The following is a 24882-nucleotide window of genomic DNA, read 5'->3' on the forward strand; positions in this document are numbered from 1 at the left end:
GAGGAGGAAAAATGGGCCATTTCATCTTCAAGCAGCGCCGTTAAGAGGAGCTACCATTCTTAGAAAAAACATTTTCCTAATTATTGTTTTCCCCCAAGCCTTTCTCTGTCCAAGTAAAAAATTACATGGTCAGAATCCATTTAAATAGTCTCTTTTATGATTCCCCAAATGCTTTTTTAGTCTGCCGGTTGGGTTGATGTTAAAGAAAAAAATATCAGGGATAACAAGCGATGGAGTTCAAATTGAAGTCACTTTTGGAGCAGACTTGAATTTGTGTGAAAACTGGAAAGTTACAACAAGAATTGTAGGTCATATACTTACATATATATATACATATTCTTATATAGATACAGATACATATACAGATACATATACAGATACATATACAGATACATATACAGATACATATACAGATACATATACAGATACAGATACATATACAGATACATATACAGATACATATACAGATACATATACAGATACATATACAGATACATATACAGATACATATACAGATACATATACAGATACATATACAGATACATATACAGATACATATACAGATACATATACAGATACATATACAGATACATATACAGATACATATACAGATACATATACAGATACATATACAGATACATATACAGATACATATACAGATACATATACAGATACATATACAGATACATATAGAAATACATATATAGGTACATGTACAGATATATATACATGTACAGATACATGTACAGATACAGATACATATACAGATACATATACAGATACATATACAGATACATATACAGATACATATACAGATACATATACAGATACATATACAGATACATATACAGATACATATACAGATACATATACAGATACATATACAGATACATATACAGATACATATACAGATACATATACAGATACATATACAGATACATATACAGATACATATACAGATACATATACAGACACATATACAGACACATATACAGACACATATACAGACACGTATACAGACACATATACAGATACATATACAGATACATATATTTATAAAGTTGTATTTCTTACTGCACCTTGCAAACAAACCTTCCAAAGAAAGTGAAAGCATTGACAGAACTGCGGCAATTCAAGATACTTGAGTCTGTCGACAATCACACCCCATGACTCCAAGATAAGACATTATTGTCAACACTCACTCATCCACTTGAACATGAAAGTCTGCATTTGGATACTACTTTCTGTCAGGGACCTTATCGTCTTTAATGGGGCTTTCTTGGCTGTGAGGCAGTGAGATGTGAAACACCAGCTGTGTTCTGCTCAGCGGGCGCCAACAATAGCACCAAGTCCTGGGGTCCTGTACTAATGGCCTGGGGAGTCCTTCCTATGATTGTGCCCAGCAGGCTTTCCGTGCCCCATCCCAAAACACCCATAAACAACACCAAGAGCCACCACTACAGAAATCAGGATCACACACGCTTTAAGCTCCCCACTAGCCTGTACATCTCATTTCACTCTTAATCCTTTGGCTCAATTTAAATCAGTCTTGGAGCATATGGACATTTGACAAAAACAGAATGAAACCAACCAGCTCGAATTCAGTGCCACAACTCTATCAACTAAAGCTAGACCCAAGCAGTACAGTGCAATTCAGCAATGTACATTTAGAAATATTTAACCCTATTCTGGCATGTGTTTCTGTTATGCTTCCCAGTCATGTTGTTTGGTAATAGGTCTGGAAAGAGAGCATTACTGAAAGGTGAGCTCCTACCCAAAGCCCCTGGCTGACATCTGAGAATAATCATCCCAATCTCCCACTGTATCCCCTACATATGTTCCCAGTTCCCTCCCATTGCAGTGAACAATGTCTGAAGACAGAGTGGTCTGGAAAAATCAAAGGGTTCAATGGTCTCTTTGATGAAGGTCTTACTAGACGTGCTTGACTCAGTCCCGGGTTATATTCAGTATTTATTTGTTTTTTCAATTTAGATCTGTTTGTATAGTCGTTGGTTAATGCTTATTGCTACTGTTGGGTAGCCCACGGGACATAGAGTATATGTATGTATTATATTTGCGTTGTACCTGCAAAATTCATCCGTAATATTGATCCAAATCAGCAAAAGTTTCTTCTTCTTGCCTTTGTTTAACTATAGTGCATTGGGCGGATTGATCGAACCAACGACAATCGCTCTTTAGTTTAGATAGAGCACTTGTAAAGGGAAACTACCCACGTATTTTCAGTTTGGGAGATAATGGTGCTATTAATTCTGTCTGTTCAAAAATTGATTCCCCCTTCCATCGTGCCCACTTGCTCTCTTAACTGGTAATAATGAGGAAGATAAATGTGTTTCTCCCGTGTCTTATAGGCTCTTAGTAGTTTATTGGACATTTTTCTTTGGAAAGTGAATTTCACCGTCATCTTTTATCTAGTCTGTTTGCTGGATCTTTACACAGTCAACAAAATAGGCATGGAGTGACAGACCCTACTGATTAAGAGGGATTATGTCAAACTGCTGCCCAATTTATATCGGTGGTCTTTGACTTTTAATGTGCCCAATGGCACCGTTGCACTCCAGATTATGTCTCCCAGGCCCACGTCTCTCGGGACGGCCAGACTTCCAAAAGACAACGTCCCAATGGACCGCTCAGGAATAAATTAGCATGGCTGCTACCCCTCTGGCATAATGTGATTGGACATGAGGGAGGAGAATCCACCTCTCGTACCTCCCAAAGGACAAGTATACTCGGTGCTCAACCTTATCTTTGTTGAGCATTAAAATATGGGATAGAACCTCCAGGGCATGTCCAATTATCTGTCCCTTTATATTCATGCATCTTATCACTCACCCAATGAGCATATATAACATCAACTCTGCTGCTAAACCTTTATACAGTATTACATCGTTTGCAAAAAGTTGATTTGATGTTTGTAGAATAAGTTGAGGGACGTGTTTCTACCCAAATTTGTATTTGTAGTTGAATGTGATTCCACCCAAAAGGATGGGATAACAAAAAAGGGAAAGAAGGAGAGTGGCTTAGTCTAGGATGGTAATTCCCCAGCTAAAATACATAGGCCTCAGGTGGTGGTGCTTCTTAACCCCAGCCTGCTCAGTCTGATAAGAATGTTTCTTTGTTGTTGACTAGCGAGTAATGCAGTCTAGCTAAAGGCTATTAAAACAAGCTGTGCTTTACTGTTGTTAATCATGTGATTTAATAGACCCATTGCCTATTGGACAGGTGACACATTGGTGTGTATAGGCCTTACGTAAAAATCCAGCAGAACCACTCCTCGGGAGACATGAGTTTATTGGGAATCATTAAAAAGTTGCACCGGATCAACTCCTTTCATCAAACCACCTGTCTACCTTTCTAGAGAATAGTTTTCAGGTTAGTGGACTGCATTTTTGCTGAGAAAATCACAACCCATATTTACTTACATGCATTATTATTTTCACAAGCGAAAGATACATTGAAATTGATGATAGTCCACCTTAAAGTTTCTACACTCCCAAAAATCAGGTTCTGGAAATGAAACTGTCTGTGACCTCTTTCCTGTCACATGAAACTCTATTTGTCATCGGTTGCTTCCAGCTGTTTTTTCTTTTTTTGGTACGTCAAGCTTCACAGCTGTCAGTGGTTACTGCTTTGGACCGCACTCGGACCATTGCCGACAGCCTTTTTTTGATTAGCAATTATCTTGAAAAAGGGCTAGGAAAAACACAGACTCCATAGAGAACAGAGTTCCAAAAGTTTTTTTTTTTTTTTTTTTTAACTGACTACAGTTCTGCCAGGACATAGAAAAGGTTGCTCTAGTTCACCGAGGACCACAGCACACCACTTGGCTTTGATTCTCTTATGCCGTCCAGATGTTGGGATCTGGCTCAGCAAAGCCCCATATGGTTTCATTTACTCTCTGGGGGAGGAAAATAAATGGTTTGTTTTTCTATTGTGGTCTTGCTCATTACGCACTTATAAAAGTGGCTTTTGAAGATTAAAAACTTGCGCCCTTGTTGAGCTAGATTTAAGCTGGCATGTTAGCACGGAATGTGTGTTTTTTTTCCTTCCTTTTAAGCTCACCGCGTTTTCTCCAGTTGAGCTTTATACTAACAAGAACACAGATTAGTACCGGGGTACTACATCATCTATTCATTCTGGTTGTAGTTTTAGCTGTGTCTGGCTTCATTTGTGTGTACCTAACCTTTGGACACGCTTGGGCCTGCAGCTTATGAGCCTTGCCACAGAGAAAAGGATATTGGTTTTGAAGCCGGAGTGGGTCAAACAAGCTTTCATGTGTTAGTCGCTCTGCTGCGCCAATGCCAAATGGAGATAGCATCTTTAAAATGCTCAGTTTCCTTTTCCAAACTTTCTAAAGACTGATGCCACAAGGGTGGATTTGGACTACAGGAAGTAAACCCTAGCCCTCAGCATTCTTTGCTGATCACAATGACCCTACTCACTTGATGTCCTGGTATTTTTCTGAAGTCACTGCCATGTTCTTTATTGTTTTGTCTTCTTCCCAAAACTTGTGTTTGATGTAAAACAACTATGTTTTGCTCTCTGGTATTCTAGCTAAATGATCCATGCCTCCATGTTTCCTCTGAGCACTTAGGAAGGTGTTGGTCCTGTCGTATAGCAGGTGTTTGCTTCCATTCTTTGACCTTTCAATGGTGAGTCATCTGTCAGTGGGTGTCAGTCCTATAAGTAATTCCGGGTCAGCTAGCTCGCAAAGAGGTCATGCTGCTGTGAAAGAAAGTGAGGGGCAAAACACGTGAAAGAAAAAAAATGACACCGAGGACCTCCCATCAGTCACAGACGATCTTCCGATTTCGCGGCTCAGACTTTTTTCTCTGGCTGAACTCTGAGAGCACATCAGTCCGTGATGGTTTTGTCACACTTGTCGCTTTGTTTTGAAAGACATTGCTGAGGAATCGAGCCGCACAAAAGGACAACAGCCAGAGTTTCTCTTCATTTGCTTTGGCTGTCTTTGGAATGTGCTTATTTCACAGAGGACAGCTCCAGGCAATGCTGGGTGGATCAAAATAACGTTTGACAATGTTTTTTTGGAATCCAGGAGTGCCAAACCACGTTGTGCCGACAATGTGTCAAACATCTGTGCTTACGCGTTCAAATGGCTTTATTTTTAGATGCCGGTTCTTTGATAGACGTCACTCTTCCAGATTGACGAGACCTCCCCTTTCAAATTAGAATACCTTGTCAAAAGCTCCGAGAGGCGAAAGATGCACTCTCGTTTCATTAAGCGTCCTTTAATTGGCTTTGTGAAGAATCATCTCTCCAAAACGCCACGCTCCATCTTTGGCAGACAGGCTGCATACCTCCACTTACCATCTGTCAAGACGTCAGCCAAACGTCAGAGAGAACTTGACTCACGCTGGCAGGTTGATCATCATTGCGCACAAACAATCCAGATCACAGTCCAACAGAAAAGCTGTCATAAGCTTGTTTCACCGAAATTGGAGCTCAGGTAAACACATCTGTCATTTACACAACTCCTTGGAGTTTTTCTTTCTAATCTCCAAAGGATTCTCCAGTTACTCGCACACAACAGAAACATTGACAGCATCTTCAACTTCTGGAGGCCACACAAACAAGCAACTGTGCTGTCAAACTAAAATGAGGGAAATAAAAGTACTGCCCAACTGCCTTGCTCTAATAACACCCCGAGGTCTTGTCTTGACTTGGGAGACCAAAAGCAGAAACAGAGCGCCATCTTTTGTTTAGGAAACAACAACATTGTCATCTTCTATATCCATCTTGGAAGTCAATGTAATCGGCGCAAGTCCGCACAAAGGCTTTTGTGAAAAAGCCACTTTCTATTTTGATCATTCCATAACATAGTCGGACATTTTATGTCCCTAAACTCCAAACATCAAACTAATGTCAGAGAGATGTGAGAATCAGCTTTGTATTACCGGAGAGATGGTTTTGCTTATGTCAATGATTTAGAGCTCCAAGCTAACTACTTCAGCGGATCAGTTAAAGCAGTCGTGACATGTGATGGCATTCTTTGTGTATCTTCTCTTAGGCCACAGACTTCATGTCTCTTTGTGTGACAATCGACTAAGCAATAATATCTGGAGGACAGAGTGAAGAACAGTGGATAAGTGGAGAGATATTTTTCGTCAGTACTAGTCAATTTCTCTCCAGTTCCAGCTAAGTCTTGACAGGACAATAATGATTTATTGTGGCATGTTCGTCTTACCGTTCACCCTCGGCTACTAGAACACTTTTCAGTTTAAAATAAAAGGTGGCATTCAGCGAGAGCAAGAAAAGGGAAGCTCAAACAGGAGCGTCACTGTATAAACGGGCCCTTGGTCTCATGGGTAGCACAGCAATCCGTGAACGCGTGTGGTCTATGTGTTTCTTTTCCACAGTTAATTAACAGTTATTAGCGTTCCCGTAGAGCACCGGATAAGATGTCACAAATCATCAAGTCTCAAGGTGCTGTTCCGGCAATTAAGAGCTGACTTTCACCTTCCCTCTTCGCAGTCATTTGATACACATCCAGCTTCCTGTTTAAACCTGAAAGCACTAATCAAATTATTTCTGCTCCAGAATGTTGTCATCATTATTTCAGTCCTTATGCGATTTGACAATCAACACAACACCTGCCTCACATCTCCCACCTTCCCTGCTAAACAATATGACATCTAACTTGGAAATCTTTTGTTCATTCTCAGAGGGGTTTTTTTCACACGCAGAATCTTGTGGGCGCAGTGTTCCTCCCCTTGTTGTGTGTAAAGTGTAAAGGGGTGTCAAACCCGCTTTTTTGTCACATTCTAGTGAATGATTTCCTTTCCGAGGCCACCGTGATGTAAATATTTACACTTATTTACTCATTAGCTGCTATTGATGGTGATAAACAGAGCAGATCTGGTCGAAAAATGAATTGTTTTTGCATTGACCGTTCAATAATGTTGGCATTTAACCAATGACAACACTTAAACTTGGTAAAAAGATGGACAACAATTCACCTTTTGTAAATGCTTTATAGGTATTTAATAATGATTTGTTGTTTTCAGAAGCCAGTCTTTCTCGTTTCTAGTTTTTCTTTTTTGGTTGGTATAGTAAGATCTGGTCTCTTACGTGCTCTTGGCCCACAAGTGGAGGTCTGTGAAGTGCTACTTAACGACCACATAGAAGAACCCCCCTTTTATAGATGAGCAGCATTTGCTTAGCAACGCAGATGTAATAGAATTAACATTTGGCCCTCAGGGTTTGTTATAAAGACAACTGCAGCAACTGTTACTCTATCATCGAGTGTCTCTTCTATGAAGCTTGTGTTTTCACTTTTAATTAAGACAATTTGAAGCAGACCGTGGCGCTTAATTTTGCCCTTGAGAGAGACTGGAAGACAGTTAACTGCAAATTGTGTTAAAAGACACTAGTGCTGACTTTTACATTGAATACATGCATCTTGCTGTGTGGTGGCATTACAGTATCAAAAGGCAGAAAATCTCCTACTTAGATAACATATATGATCCATATGGTCAACTACAGTCAGAACGCTTAATCATTCATTGTGTATAAGTGTAATTTGATATGTTTAGAAGCCATTGTCACATTTTGAAATGCTTTAACATTGTAGAGTTTGGACATTGTGTGAATGGGGTTTTATTGAATTGGTCTATTACGATAACCTTTCACCATACCTATAAAGTCAAGCTTGTACAGTATAGTTAGAAGTCATTTTATTTTCTATGTGGGGTCTCTGCTATATAAACTCATCGGGATAGCTAAAGATTGTCCATGTTCAATACCGCTTTCTTTCAATGTCAGTCTCCATCTCCGTGATGAAGCTCTCATCAGACAGATCGGTAGACGCTAAGGGAACAGTTTCATTTTCCCCTCATTACCACTAGCACTGGAGAATCATCAAGCTTCAAAGCTGCTTGATTGCATTATCAAGCATTTGCTTTAGTGCGTTTAGAATTTAAGCTATGTGACAGAAAAGCCAAACCAGTTTTACTGCCTTGGCTTATACTATTTAATGAATCTAGAGTTGTATTCATTTTCTATACGGATTGTAATCTAATTGACATTATCCAATACCCATAATCCAAATATCTATCACACGCCAAAAAAAATCAACATGTTTTAAAGACGCAATCTTTAGAACTCCAGTAAAAGCATACCCCATCTGTTTTGCCTTTTTGTGAGTGGGTGTTGAGAAGCAAAGCAGAATTTAATTACATGGAACCAATTCACTCCACATTGCCCACGAAATGTATTTTAAAATGAGGCTGAATGGAAATTAAAAGAAGAAAATGTTGCGCACATAATACTGCTATGGTTAAAAAAAATTATGCATCCCCTTCAACACGACAAGCAACGTTTTATTGAAATTAAAGAGCACAATTATGTGATATTCTTAGGTTCACACAGTGCTCTCATATGACTTCATCTGCCATCCGGCTAATGTGTTTTCAGCACAGTAAGTGAGATCGTGTAGCTTTCCCGTGAATGAATTAGTAATGCTTAAAGATTCCATTTGGTTGAACTAAATGCTGTGTGCAGTGCTCAACCTGGTTAATATAAGGAGCACGCTCAATTTTTCATGTCCTTGCAAAGTGTAGCCTTTAATTTAACATGCGCTTTTCATCCTCCGAGTGCGAAATTGCTTTTTAATGTTGAGGAACAAGGTGTTTTTTGGAGGAACTCTTGAAAAATGCATCAGCCAGACGCAAAGCCAATCAGATCCAGTGTGTGCGCGTACGTCTATGCGTATTTCTCGGCTGAAAGCAACAAAGCAACACCGGAGCGAAAGAAGCCGAGCCAATATGTTGTTTTGACACTTCTGTCACCTCGGGGGGTCTTAGCTCCCGCTGGCACTGACATTGTGTGGGGATATCTATGTGTATGTGTTGTTTTTGTGACTGTACAGAAGTGCAATGGTGTGATTAATTGTCTTTCTGCTTGCACGCGTGTCTGTGGATATTTTCAATGCAGCGTGTATGCACAGATCTAGCATATGGCTCAACGTCGGAAACCACGCCGACTGGTATGTCACATTGTGATGCCAGTGCTTTCGAGTGTGAATTCATGAGCAGTGTCAGGTGTTATTGTGCCTGGGGCGCGAGTAGATGTCAGGTGTTTATGGGCCTCTCTGGGTGTGTTAGGTCCCCCTGCAGACCATAGCCTTTGATCAAGGCAGAGCCTGGACTCCATCGAGCTTGACTAAAAGGCACTTCTCTAATATCCATGGTCAGAGTGTCAGTGTGCTCTTTCTGAATGGCCTCCTCAAGCGCCAGTCAACTACACTGTGTTGCCTGGTATCAATTTGGCCATAGATGCTGCTCAGATGACGGCATTTTCCACCTCGTGTGAAGATCGATTCTTAGGTCCAATGCCTGTGTCATGGCAAGCCTTACCGTTAAGCAATATTCCTTCTCTGACCAACAACTCAACTCAGACCTAGTGTAGAATTCCCAGCTCTGACAACCATAAAAGTTAGGATACTCCTGTGTTCACCCCTATAAAGAAGCAAGTGTTACGTTTATATCCAGACACGTGAGAATGGGTCAAACAAAGTGTGGGACTACAGCGTTCCTTCTGGATAATCAACACTGCCTCTCTCTCTCTCCCTCTTGGTTGCCAGTGCAAATCCTCTTAGCAGCTGTATGTGTGGGGGGTGTCCCAGATCATCTTGTTGAAACCTGGTGTTGGTAAACACTGTAAGGCATGAGCCCAGCTTATCGATGGGAGTTCACTGGGTGGCCTTATCCCTCGTGGCCTATGTTGTGCCACACTTAAACCATGCTCAAAACAGGCACAAGCTGAATGAATTCCACTGGATTTATATGACAGAGAGATAGAGAGAGAGAGAGGAGGGCCTTCACAGAGAGAGACCACTCAAATAGGCTCTTAGTGAATGTGCCGCTGTCAGTCAGCCAACAATGTGCACATTTAGGTCCTAGAGTGTGATGGCGGTTCAGAGTTTGGAGTGGAATGTGTTCTGCGGGCAGATGTCGTCTGGTCTCAAAGGCATCTCTATTGCATGCAGACAAGTAGGGCCTTATGTCTCGGTCACCAGGCTCACATCAATGTTACTATACCGGTTCTCTGTTCCATGCCAGTCTGCACCCTGGTGGAAATCTACTGGTCCATTCTAAAGTCTAAAGAACCACTTCCAGTTGGGTGTTTGTATGACAAAAGTGTTTGACGAATTCTTGTGATAATGCTTGACAACCACGGTCTGGTTGGTTGGAGGAGTAACACGCCTTACTGAGTTTGCACTGTCTGAACTGCTGCCAATACATGACAACTTTAGCACAGGTTTTTTTTATAGATGGCCTTCTATTGATTGAGACCGCAGTAGAGATCTATGATCTTGTGAAGCATCAGGAGCAAGCGGTGATTACATCCATGCTGATAACATGGCGTGCTAATCATAGTAAACATCATGTTGCGCTTTGACACGCTCGGGCTTATCTGTAATTGTCGTAATTGTTACAAGCCTTTAATGAGATCGTCTTGTAGATATGCAGAGTGCCAACAGGGCCTAGTATGTGGATGTACTCCTTCAGTTGTGCCTGGCTGATGGGGACATTAGATCGACACTAATGCCTCTTGCTGTGCTATTAATAAAAGACAGCCACAAGCCAGAGTGCAAATCAGATAAAAGGATCTAGAGTCAAGGCGGTCATGAAATATTTAAATATACAGGGCTTCAAAGCAGATGAGGCTTCTCACTCTTGTCAACAGACAGCCCCCCTGCAGTCTAGTCATGGAGAACTCTCTGGCCCACAACCAGCTTCAACGTGTAGGTCACAGACCCTCAGCTGACTTTACCGGCACCAGGGGAAAAGACGGAATTTGCAGATTAAATTGTTCTTGTTTCCAGATGTACACTCCAAAAACAGTTCCAACTGTTCTTTTGCCAGCAAGGAGTAAGGTTTTCTTAACGTTCTGCTCCTGCAGAAAACGTTCACATCCATTTCATGGGACATCCTAGTTTTCCTAATCATATCTGTTATCCCTCCTGGGGAGTAACTGTTGCTAGGAGAACAACTTTATTTTTGCTCAGGCCTTGCAAAATACAATTAGATACCCCTCTATAAGCAGTGGGATTCTCCTGTGCTAAGAGAAAAGAGGCTTGGTTGGGGGAGTGTGGGCATAGCTCCCCCTGTGGTTTTGAATGTCCGATGTCCATCTTTGTGTCGCCCTCCAGAGACCATCGTGAGGCTCCACTCTGGAGTTCCTGAGTGTAATGAGAGGCATGTGTGAGTGGAGTTGTATGCCAGGGGTCCATAGGGATGACAAGGTTTGTCTCTTATGATGCCTGAAATAATGGTCCTGACAGATAAATTCTAAGGCCTGATCCCCTGCCTGTACTGCTACAGCCGGGTGTTGCTCTGGGGGGGTCTGTAGAGGGTCAGACGGATTTTAATAGGAGGTTTCAGTGGTGATTTCCTCAGCGCTTTCCTGTAGTCATTCCTTTTAGGAGGACACAGCAGGTTTTCTCTCTCTCGCAGCTCCCTTTTCGGGTGCTTGTCTGTTCTGTCTTGCTCTCCTTTACCTCCTCCTGTGTTGTTTTCTTCTCTGGCTGCAACCTCTCTGGTTCCTTTCTCCTTTATCTCACTACCTCCCTTTGTCCTATTGGTCTCTTTTTGCCACAGAGAGAAAATAATCAGAAAGGGAAAATAATATCCCTGCCAGCACAGTTCCTCTCATTTGGCATTAAAAAAGAAAACCCATGGGTTGGAGGTAGGTGCTTCAGCATAACGGTTTTCTAACAGTGTAAATCACCTATTGGGTTCTCGTAAAGAAATAGATGAAGGAAGGAAGAATTAAAATATTAGGGGGGTTACGATGCATTGTGTGCAATCTTTCTCTTTGAGTTGATTGCTTCAGGAGGAAAAATAGGTCCGGTGTAGACAGTTTTTTACATTTTATTTGTAGGAAATGAAAGCAAATGTTAGTATACAGATAGGAAAGTTGTTTATGTATTGTTCCTTTCCTAAAATATTTAATTGCCTACACAGCCTGCATTATATTTCTCTGCAGATTTAGATTTCTAGTGGCAAACTACCAATGCAAACTGATCTGTGTCACTGAAAACAAGACTAGACATTCTTACAGATATAAAGATGGAGATGTGCCCTTATTTTGTCTTCGATTTGGGAGGCTATCATTATAGAAGCTTAAATTGAAAGCTCTGCCTTCAATGCGTGATGCTATGTGTTTTGAGGCTTGTTGAAAGAGGAGTAAATGACTGGTCTGAAATGTTCGACAATTGCCCACATTCCACAGCCATATATGTCATTTAGGCAAACGGGTCTCTCATTTTTCTTCCAAGGACGCAGAATAACGTTCGTACGTACATAGTGGGACCGATCGGTGGTTTTCAATGGATACAGTCAAAAACATTTAAAGAAGGGAAGGTTAAAACAATTTTCTTGTATGTTGTTTTTTCCAAAGCGTGTCATGTTGGTCAGGACACTGACGGTCACTCTTGTCGGTTTGTTTCTGCTGACAGTCGAGGTCTTTCTACACTTACAATGTCAACTAGATCGGATTATTGCTTAACAGATCCAGATAACGTTGGCCATTGATCAAGCTATTTCTCTTTTGAACCCTCAACCCCCCCAGACTACTGGCTTTCTTTCAGAGATCAGGGACAGAGAAGCAGATAACATTGTCTCTACATGCTTTGAACAAACGGAAGAAATACGTGCCTACTAGCTTTTCCTGATTCCGCTTTCTTCTTTCAGTATGCATTGCTGTTCCAGTTTGGTTCTGAAGGCTGGACGTATTTGTCGCTTTTTGTACGACGTATTATTGCGCAGCCATGTGTCCTTCTCGTATTAATAATAGTGTTGAGTGACACATTAATTTATGTCTGGCTGTGTGTCTGAGGAATCGAGAAGAAAGGACCTGTCAGTGCTGCTTGTCGAGAGGAGGTAGAGATTAGAGCCAGTTGTCATTGACATGCTTTGGGAGATAAGCTTGCATAAAATAACTAGAACTAATAATTTTGAAAATAATATCACAAGACATTCAGGATAGGGAAACATTGCAAGGATGGACTGGGGAACTTGGTGGGTTGTTTTTGAATAATAATGATAGATGTGCCCATTAAATATTTGGGATAATTGGTATTTATTCATATTCATTTATCCAAGAGGATTTTTAGAATCCTTCCATTAAATGTTTCGCTTACTTTTAACTGTTCGTTGAGAAAACGGTCATTTAACTGGAAATGTGACCATGCATTACGGACATTTGCCACATGCTATAGTTTGTAATTAAATAAGCCATGGTGGCTATGTGCCAAGGGTTTTGTTAGTTGATAGAATTAGCTTCTCTATGCACTTCTCAGAGTCAGTGGCAGTGTACGAGATGGAAAGTGTTTATGTTTGGCAATGTGTCCATAGACCACCTACACACTAGTTCAAGTAATGTTATTCCACACTGCGGGCACTTCTTTCGGGGGGTAGAAGCAAGTATCTAGCTGCTGCAAACACTCAATCCACTTCTCCCCCAAAACGAACCAAGTCTACCATGAAAAAGGCTTAAAAAAATTTTATATGTAGAATTCTTGACTTGTATGTTAGGGCTGCTTTGTCTTTTTGTGGAAACATCTAACATATGTCAATGATAGTAGATGTTTTAGCACTGGTAACTGTTTAAAATGATGAAGATCATTTGAAAACAGACTGTAGAGAGTCGTTGGAAGAGAATATTTATTTGGTTTAGAAATGCAATAAAGTGCTTTTAACATAGAAGATTGTGCGCACTCATGTTACGCTTATCAGTACTTTTTTAAAAGGAGGGTGCATTTCATGTGAGCGAAGAACAATTCATAAAGCTCTTCCCCTATGATTGTAATCTAGGACAGAGTTCCTGTAAAATAGAACCTTGGTTGTTTGTGAGAGGAAAGATGAAAAAAATGCTGTTTTCAGCACCCAAAAAGGAATAAAATGTCACAAAGTGTCAGAGCTGATGATATAGTAAGAGCAACATGAAATCCATGAAGACATTGTGTTTGTTTTACAAATGATTTTTTTGCAAAAAGACTGATGCCAAAAATGCGTCATGTGCACGCACGTTGCTGTCTGTCAGAATGTTTTTGGAATTAAAAATGATATGCAGGCAGTAAACTGAATTCTGATTGTTTAGCAGGCTGTAATCGCAAACTGGTGGTTGCACACAAGACTGAAAAGTGTTTCAAAAAATGAAAAGCATCTCATTCATAGCTTCTGCTGCACTGACCTGGTGTTAAAGTTACTTAAATACATATTTAGGAAACATCTGTGCCATGTACTTGAAGCCAACTCTTCATTCAAAGTATAACGCAAAGTAATAATGTAATGGGCCTGAATAGTGGAGGTCCTCTGAGGTCCTTTGTAAAGAACAGATCTCTCTCTCCTGAAGATAAAGCAAGTAGCTTGACTTTAACTAGACACCAGAGGCCAAATCTGACCACCTCCGTGTGGTACTTAAGATTCTTTGTTCTGTGTCATCGGTTTATCACCAAAGAGCCACATGAGAGCCCGTATCCATACACGAAAGCCTTAGCAGCTGACTGCAATTTTAGACAAATGTGTTGCCTCCACTGTTTAAGGATTTGGTTGGCTGGGCTATGTTAAGCCCATTTCCCATGACTTCATGTTCATAAAGCCAGCTTCAGTCATTGTGCCCCCATTTTCTGTTACCAGGGGATGGACTAGCATCTCAGTTATGAGCTAAGTCTGTTTTATGGTTTTATGTTAAGTTACTAGAGCTAAGTTGGCAGGGAAAGACTTGCAGTGTGACTCTATTGTCCATTCATTGACCTCCCTGCCAGTGGGTTAATTCTCATTAGACAAGCTATTGGTGCAAGGGTTTGCACCATTAAGAGGCTTACACTGGAATGTCCAGCTTTTGTTTGGGATTTAAACAGGGAAAAGTGTCATTATCGCTCACGGAAAGATTACATTTAAGAGTATTTAAACAAAGATGGTGTTGTGTGATCTCAGGGCCAACAGCCGTAACTTCTCATCCATAAACTTGTCAATCAATTTTCATTGATTATCCATTTGACTTTAAAAAAAATTGGTGTTTTTACACATTTTGCACTGGGATGTCTTGACTTGACCAAGGCTTTACTAGACCGCACCGTTACGGCTCTGTACAATGATGTTATCACATACAAAAACAAAGTGATATTGTTGATAGCACACAGGAGAAATCATGTAATAGCCCGCAAAATCTAACAAGCTTCTCGCTATGTAAACGCAGATACTGTGTAACCGTTTTTCAGCCCAGAGCTGTAGAATGTTTTGTTTTGTTTTTAATTCTAATGTTCATTTAATTTTATCCGTTCAAATCCATAAGGCTTGCAAATTGACGCTTTTCTTCTGCCTTTATGGGGTTTTTAAACAATAAACCATTTAATGACCTCCTCTTTACTCATTTAGTCTAAAAAATAAATAGCAACTGATCACTATTTGGTCAAGACCCAATTTCCACTCAGTCTAGCTAAACTAAAGTCTGATTCTCTCAGGATTAATATTTCCTTTGGACTTTTGGTGATTTGTAATAATTGCAGAGGATGTTGGAGATTACGCTATCCATAATTTAGTATATTTGGCCAAACACGTCGTTATAATTATGGACTTTTTCCCTATGTTTCTTTTATTTATGTGGGTGCGAAAGGCTAGAGGTGGACCTTGGAGAAGATACATGGAAGTGGTTGGGGTAGGGAAGGATAAAGTGGAAACAGTTGGTTTGCCCTTATGGGACAAACCCAAAGTGGAGTATCAAGGGCAGTATGATTGGTTGGCGACCAGTCCAGAATGTACCTTTCCTCCCAAGCAAAATTGGGTAGGAACAACTAGAACATGAACTGAACAAAACTGCATAAGGGAAACATTTCAAGGGGCCCTCTTATGGCCTACTGCTTAGCTCTCCCACCATGGTTCTGTTCTGAAGTTGACCCTGTGCAAATAAGCTGAAGGTTTTTTATTTTTTTTCTTAAATCCCTCTGAGGTTCTATAAAGTTATCACATAATTATAAGACTGTGTAGTTGAGTTAAGTAGCAGCTTGTGAGGTTATAGTGTAAGCCTTGTCAGGGTGGGCACACAGAGCACTCAAAGCTCACATTGAAGGCTGAATGACCTTAAGTGCTTTTTCTATTAACAGTTGACCTCCCTTCAGGCCTGCGTAGTGGGAGTTTATCCAAGTGGAAGGAAGACATGGCCTGTAGGCTGCAAAGAGGTGCACGCTGCTCATGAAGGAGCATTTTGTTTTTCTTCCCCTGGTGGTAGCAGCAGCCCCCTTCTGGGAAATTCATTAGTGTCTGACATCATCTGACCCAGTGGAAGAAAGCATATCTTTCTGCTTGCTTCTCTCTTCATCTTCTTCTCTCTCCACTTGCTTCTTATAGTTTAATTCAGGGGGACATTATTTCTTCAGCAATTAATCGACTACTAATGGAATAGCAAATGAATTGAAATGAATGTTGATGATCCGGTCAGGTGATTGGAAATCGGGGCCCAAATGCATCATTTTCAGAGATTCGGCATTGCTTAGTAGAGATCTGGTTTTTATTTTTGGTAGTATTAACTATTTTGCAGACAGGATCTTTACAATTGAAAGGGATTTATCAATGGCAGTGAAAAAGGTTATCACATATACACACAAAAGTTAAGTTCAAAATGGTCATTCTATTTTACCAATATACAAATATTCTTTCAACACACTTTATTATTTGATTTTAAACATAACTAGTAGTACATATCCACCTATATTTGGCGGAAAAATGTCGATTCACTTGAATGGGAAATTTCTAAACTCCCTTTTCTGTTGTCCTCGATCATTCAGTAAGCACTACCTAAACTGCATCTAAATGAGAATCTAGCCAAGAACGTAACACGACTGGCCAGATCTGGGCCTCAAGCTGCGAGTTTAATATCTGTCGTTTATTTTTTTACACGCCTTTTTTTTACGCAAGAGGGGTAAAAACTAGACGCGTTGCCCTGCAGTGAAAGCGACTCTAGCTCAGGAAGTGGGTGGATCCGACGGTCCGTGAAGGCAGCAGCAGCCGCAACAGCAGCAGCGGCTCCTCATAGGCAATCAAACCAGTGTGTCCTGTCAGTCGCCGGATGAATGAGACTTTGTCCGGTTTTGGTTGCTTTGGATCGGCTTTTGGAGATCCGTTTGCTGTGCGATGGCCATGGATCCCACGGCATTCTCCCTCTGCGACACTGTTAAAGCAAAGATCACCCTTTGAGCTTGCCTCGTTGGATTGCTTCTTCCACTCGGACCCCCTCGGATATTGTGGAGAATACACGCGAGGGGCAAACAACAAGGCGTCGATCGGTCGGCCCCAAGGATCTTGTGCAAAAGAGAAAGAGAAAAGCTATCGGATCCAAGACACATGCTTCCCTTTTGTCCAAAAGGCGCAGTCACTGAACGGCTTTTTTGGAAGGGGGATTCCTTTTTCCTTTCCTTCATCACCTTGTGTTTCTCCCGCATGGCTGTCCTCGATGCGAACGGAGTAGACTTGTTTTTGGCCGCTTGTGTGGATTATGCTATTTAAAAATCGAGGCCAAAAACAAGCAGAATGTGAAACGAAGACACATTTGGCTAAAGTACTTGTTTTCAGGTACGGTGGATGCTTAGTATTATTATTATTCCGAGCTTGGTTTTTGCTCTGACGGCGTTCACTATTGTCTGTGTGGTGTTTGGGATTTTGACAGTTATTAGGTGTCATTTAAGGAGCGCTCGAAAAACAGATGTATTTAGTGGAAGTCTAGAAATAATAGGATTTGGGTTTTTTTTATTGTTATTGTGTGAATGAATGTTTTTTTCTGCAAAACTCATTGACGCGCATATTAAGATGCGCATTCCTGGAAATATAAGAACATAGCAAGCACGCATTCACTTGTTTGTTATTCATTGTTCATGTTTTGAATCGGATTTGATTCATTTAACGATGTTGTCCACATGTGCAGCTTTTTAAACGGGTGCGTTTTTTCGCGTCCGTCCTTGACCAAATACAACAAGCGCTTTGAACTAGAATGATCTCTGGAAGCAGAAAAATAACAGTCGACGCCTATTAAAATGTTTGACGCCATTTTTAAGCTTTGCTTTCTTTTATTATCCTCGCAAAAATCCCCTAACCGCATATTTTATTTGCACTCAAAAGATGCTGTCGGTACTGCGCCTCTGTGTTTATTTTGGTGCCGAGTCACGGACCAACAGTGCCACCAAGTGGGCGGAAAAATTAGTGCTCTTTCATAGAAATGTGTTGTTCATATACATTGGATTTTTCTTTGGAAATTGACATAACTGTGGGATTGTTTGGAAAAATGCAATATTAAGAAATAGCAAGAACTTCCCAACATAAACGTATTGACTCATGATTCTGAAACTGATCATTTTTGGTCATTTTAAAAGAAAACAAGACCACAAATATGTGGGTGTGTCATTTTGTGTCAAACAGTGCAAAAGAACATTTGTGTGCTGGATTTCAAATGTAATGATTATTTTTGCAGAATAGCACTCATGTCAACATATAAATTAAATGTGTATGTTGTCTTTTTTTTTCAGGTTTCCGATGCCAGCTCAGAGCAATTTTTCAGCACAGCAACACTTAAAGGTATGTGTATTTTGTTCAATTTGTCTTTGATGCTCAACATAATACTACATTTGTGTGTATGAGCAGAATACTTGTCGTGTTTTTGGTATTGGCAATGCATTACACAAACAGCTGGGTGCACAGAAATCTATCCAATTCAGTCAGTAAAGAGCGTTTGTCATTTTTCTCTTGCTGCTGTCAGTAAAGTAAGAAATTTACCGTATTTCCTGGATTATAAGTGGCACTTTTGTCACAGTTTGGCGCAGCCAGTGACATTCATGTTCACTCAGCTTGTCCTGTTGTTTTTTAGGCTATATTTAACAAATATGTTCACACTATGTTGTTAGTTGTTCCTTATTTTACCATAAATTTAACCACATTTTGGATAAATTAAAAAAAAAGTCATTTAAAGTCCATCTTTTATATATACTTTTCCATTTAATCGTTGATTCTCTGGCTAGTGCAACCTATAGTCCGAAAAACCTGGCTTTTATGGCCTGAGAGTGTTAACATTGCATGTAACCTCATTACCAAAGCACTAATTTGCTGTTAATGGCAGACTCATTTTCTCCAGCTCTGGGCTAATGGAGGTGTCACTACGTGAATGGACATTCCTGTGTAATATGATGGTGGTGTCGGAGGTGGGGTGGGGTGGGGTAATTTCCTAGGGTTACGACCCCTTTAGGGTCACAGCAGAAAGTGCTAATGCGTCCTCGTACCACCTCTTCTATGGTCTACCAACCCATTTCCCACATTGTGGCCTTTGATTCCTTCCAAAGCTTGATTTGTGCCATTCATGGGGGGCAGTGGGGGGAGGTTGTTGTCTCAAAGGCCTTGACGGGGAGGCTTCTTTTTGAACGTGCTTCTCTATAGATTGATTTGGTTCCCTTGAAAGCATTAGGGCCTCCTTTGTGCATCTTAAATCAACAGAGAGCCTCCCTCTTTCCCATTCCCGACAGGGGGAAACAGTACACAAAATAGATGTATTCTCTTCTGTGTGCTTGTTCTCTTACTCTCCATTTCCATTTAAACGTAGCCTTTTCATCATAGCCAGCTTTTCCCTCCTCCCTTTCCATATGTTAGCGCCTTTCGCAATAGGCATGTAAAAGAATCCAGGTGCAGAGAAAAGATGAAGCGTTGGTATTTTGATGGTGCTGGGATTAAAAGGTTGGGCGGCGTTTTGTTGGAAGGGATTACCTTCAATCCTAAAGATCCAGACCAAGGCACAAACCACACATTCCCATGACAAAAACGCATAGTTTGTGGCTCTTATATTAAGTGGTGAAGAGTTTTTCTTTTGTTTATTGGCTGTGGAGAAGATCAAAATGACTCATAAAGAACGTAAATAATTACAAGTAGATCAAAAGCGTCGATACTAACATCTTTTGTTAAGGTCGACGTTTTATTTCAGCACTTTTAGCTCATTTTGAACCAAGCATTGACACTAAAGAATCATTAAAAAAAATGTTCTTTCGAGCATCATATGCCGACGCCTCACTTTCTTCTTCGCCCGTCTTAATCGCAGGAGCGGATTGCGTTAACTAAGAGTCATTAGATGTGAGCTCTAATTAGCATGGCTGCCAATGCCTCTCCTCCGCAGGTGTCCTGTTGCGCGCTCACCTGATACTCCGCTAAACACTCGGCTAGGGTCAGCGTTGGGGGTGCTTTTCACGTCATTTTCAGGAAAATCCGTATCCTGCTGAGACCGTTATCTGGGGAGATATTGGAGATGAGACAAGAGCACGGCTTGTGACCACAAAATGCCTGCTGAGAGACCCGTGAAACAATTGAAGCGCTTTCACAGAAACAGCTCCGCTGCCTTTGATCGCCTAGTTTTTTTTCTCCCCCCGCCATCTATCATGGTCTACCTCAAAGATAGTACTTCATATTGCACATTGGAGTTTAGGAGTAGTCGGATTGGGATAAAAACACCTTGTTATTGCCCAAACGTATTTTTTTTCGATATATCTGTTGAATGTGTTGCAAATCGTTCCTTTTTGTCGGAAATTTAATACATATTAGACCTAAAGTTGAGAACGGTAACTTATATTTTGGTTTGGCGTGTTGTTAGTTTACATTTTGAGGGATTAAGAGCGTTTATTCGATCAAAGGCAAAGAAATATGATCGCTTGCAATTGCAGTTAATGAGTAACAAAATGAGCCATAATTATAATGCAAAAAAATGTACATAAATACAGGATACTTTATATTTCTATATTCATGTTGACACTTGGAAAGCATTAAAAAAAAAAATATCCAACAAATCACAACTAAAATATGTACCATTGGGTGACCAACTTTATTCGCCGTTGATATTTATGTAAAATATAATTTTAAATCAATTAATCTCCATGCAAAAATATGTGATGAAGGCATCCCTAAAATTTGCATTTTGTTTTACTAAACTAACCTTACCAATACTTCCCGTTTCCCCACAATGGCAATGGTACAACCTCATCGCATGTGTTTGTTAGTTAGATCCATGAGTCATAGCTCATGACCCAAATTACATGCTGTACTGTGTAATTATTTCATCATGCAATTTCAGTTTAAAGTCAAAGATGTCTTTTTTTTTTTTTTTTTTTGCCAGCGCTCGTCTCCGGAGGCCTCTCTCGCAGCTGTGACTAAACGCACCGTGTAGTAATTCTCCCCCTCCCACACCGCCTCCGCCCACCATCGCGAATTTCGCAGCGCTTTACCGAGTTAATGGGAAAATGTAGCCAATGCGTGAATACTGCCGTCAGCAACGCGTGTCGGGCTTGAGTGCTTTTGTCACTTTAGGGGGGGGTTCATATGTGATGCGGAAGATTTAATTTGCGGCGTTGATAGAATTGCTTAAAAAAAATGAAAAAAAAGCAGGGGTGAACTCAGGTAGCCGATATCAAAGGTTTCTAGGAGAGGGCCACGTGCCGCAAAATGGCGTGGGAGGGAGGCTTGCGTTTTTCTCGCCAATTTGAGACTGTGATGGAGTCGTTTGTGTGCTTTGCGCTTCGGCGGCCACCTGCTGCCCTCCAGTGAAATGGAGAGTGGCTATGGCGCTGCAAATCACCTAGGAAGCCTTTCAGTTGGCTGCTTGGCCTTTTTTTTACAATCCCAGCGTGGCTTTACTTAGAGCCCCCCCCCCCCCCCCCCCCCCCCCCCCACCCAGACCTCCTTCCCCTATTCGCTAACACTGCCATTGACCTCTGGTGACCGTGCGGCTTGGGTGTCGAGAAATCAGCGGCGATTGTGGAACTTGACCTGATGTGCAGTGGAAAGATGACCTGGCTACTATTTGCCTGTCGGGCCTTGTGAGGAATGGCTGCAGTCAAGGACAATTTCTTGGGTGGCTTAGAGGTCAACAGGAGGTCAATGCCCCTCCCTATCACTTTTGCAATAAAATACGCTTGGTGTTTTTATACAGTAGGAATAAATTTAAGCTCCTGACTTATTTGAAAACGAAAAAAAACATCTTTACAGATGGACAAAATGTTTCTTGGACTTTTTTGGATTGGAGAACTTTGGACCAAATATTGAGATGTGCATAGATAGGCCTTTCATGATAATTATTATACTGATTTATTGTCTGATATTTAGAAAAAAGTCTGATACCTGCATGTAAGAGATAGGTAATTTAATTATTTGTATTGTTATTTTTAGGGAAACTTGTTGAGTTGTCTTTATTTTCTACTTGGTAGTACATATATCCCGAAATTGTCAGTCTTCAAAGTGTGAGTCGTCTAGCAAATTTGAGATTAGAGGCTCGCTTAAGTGAAATTTGTTGATAGAAGATACTGTTTAGACGGGATGCTGAGCAGGTCTGTTGGTCCTTCAGCAGCACAAAGGGGTCATTGAGAGTGTGTTCCTCAAAGGTTGGAGACTAACTAAATCCATCCATCTTAATGCATTTATTTCAACAGCAGGGAGACTGTGTAAACACTCTCTATTTCCGACATGCCACGGTAAACCCAAAGAGCCTGGAATCCATCAGAGCAAAATTAAAGGTCTCAAACACAAACATTTAAATGGGCTGCACTCCAGAGATCAAAGTCAAAAGCCTTATGTTCCTCCCCATGGGGAGCAACTGTATGATATATGGACGGACCTTTGTCTTTTACGTTTCTCAGCTTGATTTTGGGCATGTTTTTAGAATGACTTTTTATGACTATAGGCGTTATTTAAGTAAGGTATCGGTCAGGACTTGGCAAATCAGGTAAAAACAAGCCATTGGGGCATCTCTATTTACAAATAAATTGAGGTTATCAAAGATTATTGAAATAGATTATTTTCAACTGCATGACTGGAACGGATGAATGTTTTTTTTCTAGTAATTTCATTGCGGCAAATTGATTGAATTAACGAGTAAATTGCCTCACCATCCTTGTCACTGTACAAATTAATCTCACAAATTAAGCGACCACTTTAGTACATCTAGCCAAGGCTGCCAACACAACACTAAGGTACTTGATTTAGAACGTTAAGCACACTTTAATTCCATCATTGTAAAAATTAGAGGGCAAAATATGAGACCCAGCCTTCAACGTGAAGCAGTTTATCACCTCTGCAAACTCAAAAAAACAAAAAATAACATTACATTTCCAAATAAAACTGAATAATATACTATTCCGAAACCGAGGATACATTTTAGACTCTTCCCCACAATGCTGTGGCAGGTGAGTGTCAATGCATATTGGAGCCATGCCAATTTAAGTGTTTTATAGTCCGAGCGTGACTGATGGAGCGGTCGGCAGGCGTATATAAAATAGTGGGTCTCCCTCCCCTTAGTCCTCCCAAGAGAAATCCTCCCCATCAGCGTCACCAGTGACCATTGATCCAATGCGACATGAGCCACTCTCCTGCCAACTGTGCCGCATTAACAGGGTCAGAGCAGCACACACATCCACATATGCGCACGTCACTTATCAAGATATGGGCATTCCCAGTGCTGGCTGCTGGTGTGTTCAGGCCAATTATGCCCGTGTCAGTCCCCAATCCCCTACGGCAGGCTGAGGTGACATTGCCAAAGAGCCAAAGAGAGCAGACCTCCTTAATGAGGCCTCCTGCGTGGATGTATGCACATTAGTGTGTGCATGCAGAACAGCAGGATTTCTGGTCTCAAATGTGCAATCCTAATCTATCTTGCCTGTCTGCAGTGGCGTTGTCTTTTTCCACTTGTCAAGGTCTTCAGCCTGCAGCCATTTTTTTCTTGGATGTGAAAAGGTCAAGTAGTTCTAAATGAGCTTTATGGGAATGGCGGTTGGAAACGTAGTTTAATGTACAAATCTTAGATTTCTTTGACCTTTGATCATAGGGAAAACATATAGTTAATCACAAAAAATGACACTGCTTATGTGTGAAGTCATTTTGTGGCAAATGCACTATAATCAGGATTAATATTGTATATTTATACTAAATGCATACTTTCATTTGATTGGCTTAAATAGGATTGTCATAATATAACATGATAAAGCTATCTATTTTTTTTCAACAATGAATTAAACATAGTACGTCCATTTATACTTTGTTGAAAAGCAGATTAGCATTTAGAGAACGTTTTTAAACATTCCACTCATTTTATTAGTCAAATTTGGATTTATCAATCGCAATACTCCGTATTTTCCGGAGTATAAACCGCTTTTCTCAAGTGCCACTTGTATTTTTTACTCTGTAGTCTAAAAAATATGATATATTTATCTCTGGAGCAGGAGCTGTTGTTAAACATAGATAGTATGCTATGATGTGGAACTTAATTGGCATGACAGTATTCCACATTTTTCTCTTAAGAACACTGACACGATGAATGCCCTTGTAATCCCCAGCAGTCGTCTTTTATAAGAGAGGGCGAGTAAAGACTCTTTTCAGTATTTTCGTCAGCTTCCGTGGACCCCGAAAGGGGTCGGCGTGGTGCGAGTAGAGCGTAAACATCCCTTTTTTAAAGAGACAAAAAAGCTGCAAGAGGAAAGAGCACAAGGGCTCTGATCAGGATTGATGAAAGCAAGGATTTAATTGCTCCCACAAGAGAAGGGGTTATCTTTTTCTCTCCCCCCCTCTCCTATCCTCGTGCACTATGTGGTTCTTATAAATATGCAGGACAGAAATAAAGCTCTGATGAGCCGCAGGGCGGATTAGAGAGAACTACAGATCGGGATGGTGGTTTGTTAGCAGGACTTCACAGGGCTTCTGCATGTGTTTTTACTCTGTATTTACACACATAGTCTGGCTTTCATTTGCCTCAACCCACATTTTATTGTATTTCCGCAGGCTACCATTACATACATAGTCGGTGTGATAGAACTAAGGATGTCCCCACGGCATA

General features: G+C 40.8%; 1 protein-coding gene across 8 annotated transcripts in view; it reads left to right on the forward strand.

The window, feature by feature from the left end:
• The window catches only part of auts2a (activator of transcription and developmental regulator AUTS2 a), a 181308-nt gene that overhangs the window by 132742 nt on the left and 23684 nt on the right, over window positions 1-24882 (forward strand). For all 8 annotated transcript variants that reach the window (XM_077740175.1, XM_077740176.1, XM_077740174.1 and 5 more), the window contains one exon: window positions 18560-18608. In XM_077740175.1, coding sequence (XP_077596301.1) covers window positions 18560-18608 — 49 coding nt within the window. The remainder of the gene's footprint in view (window positions 1-18559; window positions 18609-24882) is intronic.

This window comes from Stigmatopora nigra, chromosome 19 (genome assembly GCF_051989575.1).
Source record: "Stigmatopora nigra isolate UIUO_SnigA chromosome 19, RoL_Snig_1.1, whole genome shotgun sequence".
NCBI lineage: Eukaryota > Metazoa > Chordata > Actinopteri > Syngnathiformes > Syngnathidae > Stigmatopora > Stigmatopora nigra.